Raw genomic sequence first — 14,139 nt, forward strand, 5'->3', positions numbered from 1 at the left:
AGACAGGCAGATGCAAGCTGCACTGATGAACTCTGAGGGGAGACTGCTGGATGAGGAATGCGGCCACTGGAAGCATGTGACTATGAGAACCAGGCAGAGGAAAAGACCAGCTAATGAAGGAGAAATAGAGCTCAGGAATAGGTTTGCTGAGTTGGAAAATGAAGAAGGGGCACAGCAGGCAGTCACAGAAGGTGGGAGGTCAAGGAAGAAGAGGGGAAGGATACAGGATGACTCACAAAAGATTGCAAGTGTGAACAAAAGACAAGAGGACTTGCAATCAGAAGGAACAAGAGGAAGGCCAGAAAATCACACCATACCAAAAAAAGGCAGGTCTACATGACTGGGGACTCTACTAATTAGAACAGACAGGCCTGTCACCAGAGCTGATCCGGAGAACAGAAGAGTGTGCTCTCTGCCAGGAGTTAATATACAGGATGTGGACCTGAGGCTGAAGAGGATTCTAATGGAAGCAGGAAAGAATTAACTGATTGTCCTTCACATGGGGAACAAATGATACTGCTAGATTCTCGCTGAAATGCACCAAAGGAGACTATGCCAAGCTGGGGAAGACTCTTAAAGAAATGGAAGCTCAGGTGATCTTCAGTGGGATTCTGCCTGGCCCTAGAGGAGGAGAGTGAAGGCAAGACAAGATTATGATGATCAACAGATGGCTCAGACAGCAGTGCTACAAGGAGGGCTTTGGGATATTTCATGACTGGAATGCATTCACGGACAGAGGACTGTTCTCATGGGATGGACTCCACCTGAATAGGGAGGGAAACAGACTTCTGGGATGGAGGATTGGACAACTGATTAAAAGAGCTTTAAACTAGGAACTTGGGGGGAGACTGTTGGGAGATGCTCATGTAATCCCCATTCCTTATTCTAATATTGACCAGCAGGAAAATCAAGAGAGAATACACCAATGGGGAAAGGAAGAGCAGTATGTAGGAGAATGGACAATAAGAGGAAAGATAGTGCCAATACCAATGAAGCTAAAGTCAAGTAAGCAATACCATAAGTAGAATAACTGTACTCAATCGGGTGAGGAATCTGAGTGAAGCCAAGCAGCAACAGTTAAGATGTTTGTACACCAATGCAAGGAGCCTGGGTAACAAAATAGAGGAACTAGAACTACCAATGCAGGAAGTGAAACCGGATATTATAGGGTTAACAGAAACAAGATGGAATAGTAGTCATGAGTCAGGAACTGAAGGGTTCGTGCCGTTCAGGAAAGACAGAAATAAAGCCAAAGGTGGTGGAGTAGAATCGTATATTAATGAGGAGTTAGACAGTAAAGAAATCAGAAATGATGGAATGGATAAAACAGTCTGTTTGGGTCAAAATCACTTTGGAGAAGAAAGCTACCAGAGGCTCCCTGGATAGTGCTTGGGGTATGCTAGAGACCCCCTCCCCCCACACATCTGATTTGGATATGGATAGAGACCTTTTTATGATTATGGGAGACTAACTTCCCAGATATCGATTGGAGGACAAGTGCTACTAATAATAGTAGGGCCCAGATTTTCCTGGATGTGATAGCTGACAAATTTCTTCACCAAATAGCCGCCAAACCAAAAGAGCTGATGCTATTTTAGATTTGGCATTTGTGAGTAGTGAGGACCTCTTAGAACAGCTAGTTGTAGGAGACAACCTTGGTTCAAATGATCATGCGCTTATTCAGTTTAAACTAAATGGAAAGAAAAAATAGATCTGCAATTAGCGTTCTAAATTTCAAAAGAGCAAATTTTAAAAAGTAAGGGAATTAGGGAACTGGGCTGGACTGAGGAATTCAAGGATCTGAATGTGGAGGAGGCTTGGAATTACTTTAAATCAAAGTTGCAGAAACTATCTGAAGCCTGAATCTCAAGCAAGGGGAAAAATGTGTAGGGAAGGGTTACAGACCAAGCATCTCAATAGACTATTAAGAGAAAGCAGAAAGCCGACAAGGAATGGAAGACGGGATGGATCAGTGTGACACTCTGTACCTCAAATTAGTGCCCTGAAACCCTCATATTCACCACTGTCACATGATTATGGTTGGTTTTGTACAAAACATGTCTTGTGAGGTATCATTTTAAAAGTCTGGATCTGTTGGACCTTAATATGCTGTGGATTTTATGTACCATCATTGTATGTGAAGTTATGAAGTTTTGCTATACATGTTACTGAAATATGTTGTGAGGTTGAGAGATGTCCACAGCTGGCCTTTCAGTAGGGACAAAGAATCAGCCATCACTGGCCAGACAGGTGTTAATAGCTCATCAACACCCAGCCCTCTATCTCAGAGACTTTTTGGAGAAGGCACGTATGCCGTGGGGCAGCCTAACCCACATCACAGCAAGGATCTTTCTAGCAGTTAGAAGCAAGCATAAAAGAGAGACGGTGACATCATCTCTTGGCCTCTCTCCCCACCACCTCCATCTCAACACCTGGAAGATCGTCTGGAAGAGAAAGATTTTGAACTACGGAGATTGGTACCAGGCTGGAAGGGTGTCCATCCGTGTATTAAGGAATGTAAGCTACTTGTAACATCTGTTAGGGTGAGAGATGACTTGATTCAAATCTTACTTAGTCTTTTAAAGTTAAAATTTAGACTGCATTTCTATATTTATTACTTAGGTAACCAACTTTGATTTCTATGCCTGCTACTTATAATCACTTAAAATCTTAGTTAGCCTTTTTTGCATCTCCATCACATTGTTTACTCATATTTAAGGCTAAGATTTTGGTATGGATATTTTTAATAAAAGTCACAGGCAGGCTGTGGGCAATAAACAATAAATCATGGAAGCCCAAGCCCCACTATATGGGGCTGGAGCCTGAGCTCCACCTCCCAGGGCTGAAGCCTTAGCTCTGCCGCCCGGAGCCGAATCATAATTTTCAGGAAGTCACGGAGGTCCCGTAAAATCATGGAATCCATGACCTCCACGACTGACTCGTAGCCTTATTCATATTCAATCGGTGATCCACTGTAAGCCCCAGATCCTTTTCAGCAGTGTTACCACCTGGTCATTTATTCTCCATTTTGTAGCTGTGCATTTGATTTTTCCTTCCTTAGTGAAGTGCTTTGAACTTGTCTTTATTGAATTCTGTCCTGTTGATTTCAGACCAATTCTCCAATTTGTCCAGGTCATTTGGAATTCTTATCCCGTCTTCCAGAGTTGTAGCAACCTCTCCCAGCTTGGTGTCATCTGCAAATTTTATCAGCATACTCTCCAGTTCATTATCCAAGTCATTAATGAAAATATTCAATAGTGATAGGTAGAGTGGAAGAAGTTTAAGATGAGACAGGAGGAAAGTTTAAGGTGCAACATGATGTAAAAGTCCACTGAGTACAGGTTACACTGAGACCAAGGGGAGTAAAAAGGGAGAAAAATCAATATCTTCCCCTGGCCCGCCGCCCCTCCCCCCCTCAAAAAAAAGATTTTCTTTCTCAAATTTACATAAAATGCTCTTATTATGAATTGTTTCAAAATAACAAAAGATCAATGGTATTCAAACTGTTGAGAGAAAGTAGAAGACACTCTGTGACAAGAGGCTTCCTACCTGATTCCAATGTAGGAACATGGATCGTAAAAAGGAAAATGAGGTAACTGGACAGAGAGGGGTTGCCCATGGCACAGTGCGAGCGGAAGGAAATCCTCATCTTCATTGTAACTTGATCTACACACCAGAAAGGAAAAGAAAAAACACATTCCAAGTGAGCAACATGCTGTAATTTGGGATACAAATTAATTGAGCACAATATGAACCCTAGGACATGTGCTAGTTAATAATTGCATCAAAATGTGCGTGTTTGCTACTGTTTTTGTCAAAAGACATGTTACAAGACATAGCAAAACTCGGCTTCACTGTTCACCATTTCAAATTACAATCCAATATTCTGGACAAAGGCCTTAATACTAGAATTTGCAAAATTCATTGAAAAATATTATCACAAAAACACTAACTTTTCTAGAGTAATAGTCTGGTTGTAAAATTACAAAGTGAAAGTCGCCAAGAAGAAAAAACCCTTAATGTATTTTCTATCTGTTTTTATAATGCAGTGTGAGAAAAGGCATTGCAGTTTCTGGGTCTGGGTCACGTGGATAAATACAGATCATCTAAAGTCATTAATGAACCTTTTCAAGTAGAAAAAGGAGCATTTTAAAAACAAATTAAAGGATGAGAACTTCCTGCCACGTACCTCATGAGCCCAGGAGAAACTTCCCAGCAGTTACAGGATCACTGGGACATTTCCAGCTTCTCACAGTCAGTGAAATGGACCCTTAGTCTGGGAGGTGCCTTACAATGAAAGAATTCAAGTTACAGTACAAAGCAAAAATAATTTAGGAAAAGAGAATCAGTTCAGTATCGTCTGTCCTTGTGCACTTTTATGATGATGTTTTTTAAACAGCAGCAGAATTTACTCTTTTCTCTATAAACTACAGGAACTACTATCAGCCTCAAAATTGGAACGTTAGATCTGGGGCTGAAGTAAACTATTTCTACCAAATTTGATGTGAATTGGACAAGTGGTTGCTGAATTATAACACCCTGGAACAGAGGGTTCACCAAAGTTTAAATTTTTTTTTTTTTTGCTGCTTTATAGCATAAAAAACAAACACAGACACCCATTTTCTTATGGCTCCCCGGCCCCTCTGCTCCCTGCACCCTCTACAGCAGAGGTTCAGGGGCTGCCCCACATATGTGATCCCTGGCACAGCGCCCTAACCCTCTGAACATTCTGCTTTACGAGACTTGCCCAATGCTTGGCTCTTCCTGCAGCCTCTTGCCTCGTTCACGTGGCTGGGCAGGGGTAGCTCCATTGCACAGACAGCATAGCTAAGCACATAGATTTGGCACAGTCATTCCAAAAGGCAGTGGCTAAGTGGGAGTGACTTGAGTCTGCCCCAGGAGAGACTGACTTTCTGTTCCTAACTCTGCTAGAAGTGAGCTTGAGCAGTGTCTCCGGTCCTCAGTTACCGCCTCTGTTAGAAGGGGGAGAACGGTACTTGTTGGCCTCCTAGGATAGGGACATGGGGTGGTATTCACAAAGGTGCTTCGGTGCCTGAGTCCCATTTTTAGGCATTGCTGAGACCCATGAAACTGCTGCTTGGCTGCTGCCCAACCCTGTAGGTGCCTTAGCTCACTTGGCTGCTCAGTGCCCAAGTTTCTGCAACACAAATTCCCTACGTGCCTAAGTCTCTGCCTCCATGCATGTGCTCTGCTGCCTCCCTCTAGGTTTCCAGATGCCTATCCCCCGCCTAACCCCCAAAACAAACCACTCCACTGGGAGACATCAGCGCCATGTTCAATCCCTGCTCCTCCCCCAGCAGAGAGGGAGATATAAACCTGGGGTTCCCATATCCCAGGTGAGTCTCCCTAGCCCCTGAGCTAATGATTATTTTGTGTGGCGCTAGGGAGCCTCTGAGCCCAGATTGGGCCCCACATCGAAGTTGGGCAGAGGAGCACTGTAACAGGGCGGTGACTCACCCCTGCAGCGCCTCCTGTCGGTCATCCTGGGAATTAGCTCTTTGACCCAGGAGCGCCCTCTGCAGGCCAGTGTCCCGCTTGGTCCTGAGTCCCTCTTGGACCCCTGTGCCCCTTTCAGACCAGGGTGTTGCCCCTGCAGTACCCCACAGTCTCACTGGGTCTCCCCTCTCTGGGGAGCCCCCACCCCCTATCCCCACCTCACCTCAGTCATAGGCTACTGTCAGTCACCAACCAGCCCCCACTCCCTGGGGCAGACTGCAGTATAAGCCACTCATCACAGGGAAGGAGGGGTTTGGACCCGCTGCCTCAGCCTAGCCTTGGGCTGTCCCCTGTAACCCCAGTACCTATTTGGTCTTATACTAGGCCACAGCCTGGGGGTTTCCAGGCCAGACCTCCCCAGCTCCCTGGGCCTTCCCCCAGCCCTGCTCCAGCTCACTTACCTTATCTAGCAGCCAGGCTCATCTCCCTCTACAGCCAGAGAGAGACCATGTCTGTGCCTGGCTTCACTGGCCTTTATAGGGCCAGCTGGACCCTGATGGGGGCATGGCCCCCAGGTGAGGCTGCTTCCCCCAATCAGCCCAGCTTTTCCCCTGCCACAGCCCTCTCCCAGGGCTGTTTTTAACCCTTTTAGGCCAGGAGCGGGTGACCACCCTGCTACAAGCACTTATCCTCCCTCAGTTCAGGAATCACTAGCAGACGTAAGCACATTCCTGCAGTCTCCAAGGGAGGGGCAGAGCTTAGCACACACCCCTCTTGCTTTGCTCCCTCTGGTTATTCACGTAGCTGGAGTAGTGTAACTCAGGTCAACTTACCCTGGTAGTGAAGACAAGCCCTAAGACTGTGAAGTGCAGAGGAACATTAACACTAGAGATGAGACTAAAGCACATGATCTCCTGGCTCCCAGCCCAGCACTCCTCCCTCTAGCCTCGGGATGTTAAACTCATTCTGTGCAGGGGGCCAAATTCCATTTTTATTATGATCTCTGGGCCATTTGGGGCTCACCACTCTCCTCATTCCAAAGTGGAGCCCTCACCAACCCTAATGGGAGATTGAGAGCAGAATGCAGGTTTATAGAGTAAATTCACTGTTCATTGTCATCACTGTGTGTTACTTCTTCAAGGCCATGTTATTGCGCTCACCATCACCCAGTGGGGAAAATGCTCACCACTGTGACCACCATTCTCTCTGTTCTTTGTTCATCTTCCTTCTCCATCCTCCTTTTTCTTTCTCTCTCTCTCTTCCCTTACTTTATGGGTCTCCTCCTGTCTTCCCTCAGCATTCCTTCCCTTCTGCCACTACCACTTCACCTCCAGGGCTTCCCACACACCCCTATCCCTATCCCAGCGGCTAAAATGGACAGTGGTGAAATAGTTAATGCTAAGGTACTGACAGAAAACACCCCCGTGTTCACACCCGACACACCACTGCAATAATGTTTGTACAAGGCATGCCTTCTGAGGTGTCATTTAAAAACTCATCATTTGCTGATCAATCATATCATGGCAAAATGCGCGTAGGAGTGTTATATGTGAAATTATCAACATAAACTAAAATCATAACTAAAAGTATGTTTTCCAGGTAAGTCTGGGGAATGGCCAAACTAGTTCCTCAGAGACAAAGGGCAAGCTGACGCCGCAGCCAGGTGAAAACAAGGCTGATGGACCAGTACCTGCTAAGTGGCCGTTCTTTGGCAGGAAACGGGGAGGGACAAAAATCTATATCCTGGCAAAGAAAACGCATGGAGTTTCCATCCACAAAGACTCACCTTGCTCCCAGCTGGAAATGCGTCTCAAATGGCGGACAGGATTATAAAAAAGGAGGGGTAGACACCCCTAGGGTCCCTCCTCCTCTCTCTCTCTCCCTGCCCATCACATTTTCTACACCTGAAAAGACAGAGAAAGCAACTGTTGGACTATAGGTGAGGGGTCCTGACTTAAAGAGTTTGGTCTGTAAGACTGCTAAAAGCATAGGTGAAAAACTTGGCTTGAATCTAATATAGTTTGTTAAATTAGACATTAGTAAGCTTTCTGTCTTTATTTTTCTTGTAACCATTTCTGACTTTTATGCCTCATTACTTGTTCTCACTTAAAATCTATTTCATTGTAGTTAATAAACTTGTTTTAATGTTTTACCTAATCCAGTGTATCTGGAGTGACATTTCCCTCCGTGCTTTACATAACATTTTATTGTAAACAGTGTCATGTTCAGGGTCTCAAAAGTGCATGGGGGGGGGCAATGGCAGAAACCCATCTCAGTGGCTCCTTGGGAGGAGGAGGAGCCAAAGGAGCCAGCTAGGCCCTGGCAGAGAGCTCAGGCTACATGGACAGACCCTTCAGATCACCTCCTGTTGCAGCAAGCAGGGGTCCAGATGGAGACACCGCATGCAAAGAGCTCAGAGCCCATTGGTCCTAGCTTGAGTCACTGAGCCCCTACCACAGGAGGAATAACGGGTTGTCCTTTCCTTGGGGATCAGGGGAGTCATAGGAGGGGACTACTTTTTTCCCTATGATGTGAGAAAAAAACCATTTGAAGACTTATGAGTATTGAAATCAGTTCATTTGTCAGGTGCCCCAGCTCTACAAAGCCTTCTCCAAATAACTCCAGATTTCCTCACAAACACAATCTTACCCCGGCCTTCAGGCAGAGCTGACTTATCTTTGGAATTTAGAGAAGATGCAAAAGTTGGCTTTAAACAAAAACTTAGTTGCAGACTTATCCCTGGAGAGGCTGCTGCCTATGTCTCCAGCTCTCCTCCAGGGCCCACGCTGATTTCTGCCAGCCGATCCCCTGGCAAAGGGTTTACCGGGAATCCAGGTTACAGTGGCACTTGTGTTCACAGCACACACACAGAGAAGTTAAATAACAACATAACTTTTCTTCTAGGAATTCAGAACACACAAGAACTAACACTAAGAAGAGAGACAAAGCCGGCTGCTCCCTAAAACAGAGTGGCACAATTCTCCCCACCTTACTTTAAGCTGTCTGTCTGCAAACTGACTGCTAGCACAGTCATACACTCAGCTACAGAGCCCTCTAGCCTGCCAGGGAGAGAATTCCTCACCTCTCCCCCCAACCCCACCACCTTTAAAGTGATAGCTGGCAATTCCAACACAGTTGGAGCTCTCTACAGCCCAGCACTGAGGACCTCTAATCTCCCCTATGCTAAGGCAGCCATTGAGGGTCAGTGCAGCTCAAGGAAGTGGGTATGTCCAGGGCTGCCAGGTAATGCACTGGCTCAGCCCCTACCCCCAGTGACGCTTGCTGATGGGGCTCTAGCACAGAGGTGGGCAAACTTTTTGGGCTGAGGGCCACATCTGAGTGGGGAAATTGTATGCAGGGGTGGGGCAGGGGGTTGGGGTGCATGAGGGAGTGCGGGGTGTGGGAGGGGGTGCGGTGTGCAGGAAGGGGCTCAGGGCAAAGGATTGGGCAGAGGAGAGGTGTGGGCTGTATGAGGGGGCTCAGGGCAGGGGGTGGGGTGTGGCAGGGGTGCAGGGTGCGGCGGGGGCTCAGGGGAGGGAGTTGGGGTGCAGGAGGGGTGCAGGGTGTATGAGGGGGCTCAGGGAAGGGAGTTGGGGTGCAGGGTGTATGAGGGGGCTCAGGGCAGGGAGTTGGAGTGCAGGAGGGGTATGAGGTGCAGGCAGGGGGGTGTGGTACAGGAGGGTTTCGGGCTCCAGGGTGGCAGCGGCACGGGCCGGGGCAGGCTCCCTGCCCTGTCCTGTCCCCAGCCCTGCGCCGCTCCTGGAGGCGCTGCGGCCCCGAGGGAAGGGGGGGCAGAGGGATCCGCTTGTGCTGCCCTTGCTGCGCCTCCAGGTATCTCCCCCGAAGCTCCTATTGGCCACGGTTCCCCATTCCTGGCCAATGGGAGCTGCGGTGGGCGGTGCCTGGAGGCAACGCACAGAGCCCTCTGCCCCCCCACCCGGGGGCCGCAGGGATGTGGTGCCGGTGTAGTGAAGGATAGTGCTCTGCTAGAAATGTGCTGCATACTGTGTACTGGGAATGCTCAGTTCATCTGTGCATGCTCAGTACATCTGCTGAAGCCACTGCCCTTCACCCTGCCCTTATACCCGTAGGATTCTGCTGACTGCTTTTGACAGGGGTTAAAAAGTGGCAAAGGGGGTGAATCGGAGGAGGGGGTGGCCAGGGTCTGAGGGGGTCAAGCAGCTGGAGGCAGCAGTAGGAGAGGGGCTAAAGGGAAAATCAGGAATGGGGGGGAGGAGGTGGAGGTAAGCCCAGGAGTGAGGTGCTGGCAGAGGGTGACAGAGGGCAAAACCCAGCACAGGCAGGGGCACAGGGGGTAACAGTTACCCCAGTGGCACTGAGACACCAGTGCTTTGCAAAATAGTTTGTTGGGGGAGGGGGGACAGAGGCTTTTTTATTTGAGCAAATTGGCTTTTTTGTATGTTCACATGAACTGAGCATGCTCAGTAACATCTGCTGAAGCCACTGCCCTTCACCCTGACCTTATTAGCCATAACAATTTTCTGGCTGCTTTTTACAGGGGTTAAAAAGGGGCAAAGGGGGCAAATCGGAGCAGGGGGTGGCCAGGGTCTGAGCAGGGGGCGGAAATTGACTGGTCGGGGGGGTCAAGCAGCTGGAGGCAGGATTAGGAGAGGGGCTAAAGGGCAATATCAGGGCTGGGGGGGAGGAGCAGGAGTTACGCTCGTGGTGAGGCGCTGACAGAGGGCAAAACCCAGCACAGTCGGAGGGGGGGGGCAGAGGGGCTTTTTTATTTCCCCTCTCACTGACAGCACCTCTCAGCATCAGCTTCCCAGGGCTGGGTCCTTAAAGGCACAGGCACAGGGCTGGGTTTTTAAAGGCACAGGCATCCCAATGCCTAGTCAATGCATCTCCTCTTTGTCTGATTTAACCTACTGAGGCTATGTCTACACTACAACTTTCAAAGCGCTGTCGTGGGTGCCAGTGCTCCTGGTAATCCACCTCGACGAGGGGATTAGCTTCCAGCACTGGGAACCGAGCCTGTCCACATTAGGGCTTTAAAGCGCTCAAACTTGCTGCGCTCGGGGGGACGGGGGGGAGTGATTTTTCACACCCCTGAGCCAGCAAGTTAGAGCGCTTTAATTTGCCAGTGTAGATATTCCCTGAGACTTAATTCAGTGAAACATTTTACATATATCCCCTCAGAAATAAAGAATCTCTTATCACTCTATCTAAATGCATAGAGTCTCTGAGCAGTTTCCCAAGTTGTCTTATCTGCTGCTGGGATTCCCTGAATTTTTAATTCTAATTTTTTCTTCTCATTTTTAGAGCAGATGTTTATTCTGTTGGATCATCTGACATCCACTCTGACTGAATTTCTGGCCTATTGTCAAAATTTTGTTTTGAGTCAATCCACCAATGGTGTAAATATTGGTGGTCAGACCAATAGTCTGCCTAATCTAGTATCCGGTCATGTGACAGTGGCCAATGCCAGGTGCTTCTAAAAGAATGATCAGACCAGGCAATGACTCATTGAACCATCCCATTGTCCACTCCCAGCATCTGGCAGTTAAAGAACATTTTAGGAACATGCAGAGCATGGGCCTGCATCCCTAATTATCTTGGCTAATAGCCAATCTATTTATCTTGAGGGACTGATCTAATTCTTTGTTCAACCCACTCATAGTTTTTCCTTTCAAAATATAATGAACACACATCTACAACCCCAAGATACTTTTACAACCACAAGAATTCTAAAATCATCAGTTATACACCCTCGAGTCAAGAAATTTTAATAAATAAATTATATCTTTTTTTGTGCCTCTTTGTTCCTGATCCTGTAGGTGCAGTAAGGCCTTGAGCCTAAACACCTGAATGAATCTTAGTCTATCCTCATCTCCCAAACATTTCATATACCTAAAGCCATATCTACAGTTTAAGTGTGGGTTAACTCAAGTTATGTCACCATAGAGTCACTACGGTTACTATGTCACTTGTGTGCGTGCCTCCTGGACTCCTTGCCTCAGCAGTCAGGGGACTCACCAGAAGCACTTGTTTAGATTCAGAGTGAGGTGCACCATGAATAGATATCCCACTGTCCACCCATTGTATTTTGGGAAGCTTTGGTTTGGCAGTGTATGCTGGGTACCAAACAAGTCAGACGGGTGGTTGTGGCCATGGGATCAAACTTCTTATAATGCATTGTTAACCATCCACTAATTTTATATGTATCCCATACATAAACGTATACATAATGTTTACACCTTTTTTTCTAAACCCACTAACCTGCCTGGCCCTCCTCACTGTCTGCCATCTCACACAGAATCGTGGAGCTTGCATGGCTTTGCACTATTGTCATGAGCGTTTGCACCCAAAGGTGCATGCTCCTTTAGTATTTGCATACATGTGGGGTGTGACATTATACTATACATTCTTTATGAAAATATGATTATGATATGGATTTGACATAGCTAATATATACTTTATGCAAGATGGCTGACGTGGGGTATCATTGCAAAGTTTAAGACCTATTGACTGTGTTTATCCAACCTGTATGCATGTAACGTTTGTATCTGAGGCTAGAAATATTGACCACGTCTCTGTATTGAAAATGTGCTCTGTTGGATGAAGCCAGACAATGTTAGTGGCTTATTGAAGGAATGCACAATCACATAAAGATTATCCCAGGAACTGTGCCTCTGAACGATAGTGCTATACAATGGGGACTACTTGACCAAGATCAGATACCTCTATACAGTGGGTGCTGTTTGACCCAGGTCACAGCAAAAGAGCCTTCCAGAAACTGGGGGGAAGAAAGAAAAGGTGGACAATGATAGCCTACAAGAACAACCGGAAACACCTGAGTTACAAAGACGGAACAGTGAGAAATGATTGACCCAGCAATCTGGATGATGGGAAGACAGACACTTCAGCTCATCTCAGCGTACTGAGAACAAGAAGGATCTGATATTATCAACCACTGAAGAATAATCCAGGTGTGTCTAATATATCCGGTGTCCCCCATTAGCAGACATAGGCCTTTTTCTCACTGCTAATAAAACTAAAGAAAACAACACAAGACAGGTTAAGTTTTAACAGTGAAGACAAAGGCTAACGAAAACATATGAGGAAAGACTGAAATATGATAACAGTTTTCAAGCATGTACAAATAAAGTAGCATCTTTTTACAAAAGCCGTTTCTTACAATCTATACATATCACTAACTGCTACAAATAGCACATTTCTACATGTAGCAATTTCACATACACTATAGTGCAAGAAACGGCTATCTGTAGGCATTTGCTACATCAGGAAGCAGTTTAATACAATAGCAGTTTCTTAACATCTATACATCTCAATAAGTGCTACTGGTAGCACATTCCTACACGAAGGATACTGCTCTGCTAGAAATGTGCTACTTACAGTGTACTGAGCATGCTCAGTTCACCTGAACATGCTCAGTACATCTCCTGCACAGGCCGGATCCAAAGCCCTGAGGGGCCGGATCTGGCCCACAGGCTGTAGTTTGCCCACCCCTGTTCTAGTAGGTGCTAAAGCTGGCCACTCTCCTGCGAGAACCCTTAGGACAGCAGCAGAAGTACCATCATCAGCCCTGTGTCTGGGTAACTCCCCCCTCTCCCTGGCATAGAAAGGTCCTCATGGCCCAGCGTGCTGGAACTGACCCCTCCCTGCACCAGCCTTATTGAATCTGGCCTACGGCATTTCCCTTCTTCTAGTCTCTTAGAGCAGAACTTCAGTGGAGTGAGCTGATGGCAAATGCAGACAGTGAACGGAGAAGGAGAAGGAGAGAGCACACATTCCTCTGCCGACAGCTTGCAGGAAAGTCACCAGAGCAGAAGGGCTGGAATGTAAATCTAATTCCAGGAAATCATGCAGAAGAGCGAATAAACAGACACTATTTCAGTCTGTGTTACAGGGTAATGGAAAAGGGCCGCAAAGATCTCTGAGCATTTTAGACATTTCTGCAGCAATATTTAAAGTAGGAAACTGAGAGCCCTGGATGGACTCCCGCCCATAGGAACAGCTCCCAGGAAGAATAACAGAGCCATCACCCAGAGCAATTGAGGGCTGACACTCACCGGCCTGCTGGATCCTACAGGGAAGGGCAGAGGCTGGTGGCGGAGGAAGGGCTCCCAGCTACAGCTGCATTGCCCCCGGACACGTCTGACTCCAGTCTGTTCAGACAACTATTGCATAAAGTACAGCAATTTTATAGGAACTAAAACATTCTCCCTGCACCCAGCAACTTCCAACTGAAAGTGAAACCATTGCTGGTAAATTACAGAAATCTCATTTATGATAAACAGAGAGAAAAGACTTAAAGAAACACACACACAGTCCTAGGGCAGTGACAGTTTTAGTGTTTAAGGCTTTTCCCTGCTCGCTCAGAGTCACTGTCACTGTCAAATCAATTGTATTTCTGTCGTACACACACACCAAGGCTTTCTGCCCCCAGGAGCACTACACTTTTCTGACTGAAGGAGTGTGCCAGAGGGGTGCAGAACAAATCAGACCTCAGCAGTAGACCTGGGCCAAGGCAGGAAAGGCCTCTCTGCGGTTCCAGGTAATTCACAAGTTTTCTGGTACAAAATAAAACAAACTCTCTGAGACACAGGCCACATTCTCCTTCCACAGTGGGGAATAAATAACAAGAGCCATACTCTGCCTGGCCTTCACGCGGGTGGGTCGTGTGAGCTCAGAGAG

At 47.0% G+C, this 14,139-nt stretch overlaps 1 protein-coding gene across 1 annotated transcript in view; it reads right to left on the reverse strand.

Annotated features, from left to right (window-relative positions):
- Positions 1-13,714, reverse strand: part of LOC117874237 (butyrophilin subfamily 1 member A1-like) — a 34,570-nt gene extending 20,856 nt beyond the window's left edge. The window contains exons 1-4 of the mRNA XM_034764140.1: positions 13,515-13,714; positions 7,244-7,361; positions 4,190-4,287; positions 3,550-3,666 (exon numbers count right to left, since the gene is read on the reverse strand). Coding sequence (XP_034620031.1) covers positions 3,550-3,655 — 106 coding nt within the window. The 5' untranslated portion in view covers positions 3,656-3,666; positions 4,190-4,287; positions 7,244-7,361; positions 13,515-13,714. The remainder of the gene's footprint in view (positions 1-3,549; positions 3,667-4,189; positions 4,288-7,243; positions 7,362-13,514) is intronic.
- Positions 13,715-14,139: the final 425 nt, after the last annotated feature.

Source organism: Trachemys scripta, chromosome 3 (assembly GCF_013100865.1).
Source record: "Trachemys scripta elegans isolate TJP31775 chromosome 3, CAS_Tse_1.0, whole genome shotgun sequence".
Classification (NCBI taxonomy): domain Eukaryota; kingdom Metazoa; phylum Chordata; order Testudines; family Emydidae; genus Trachemys; species Trachemys scripta.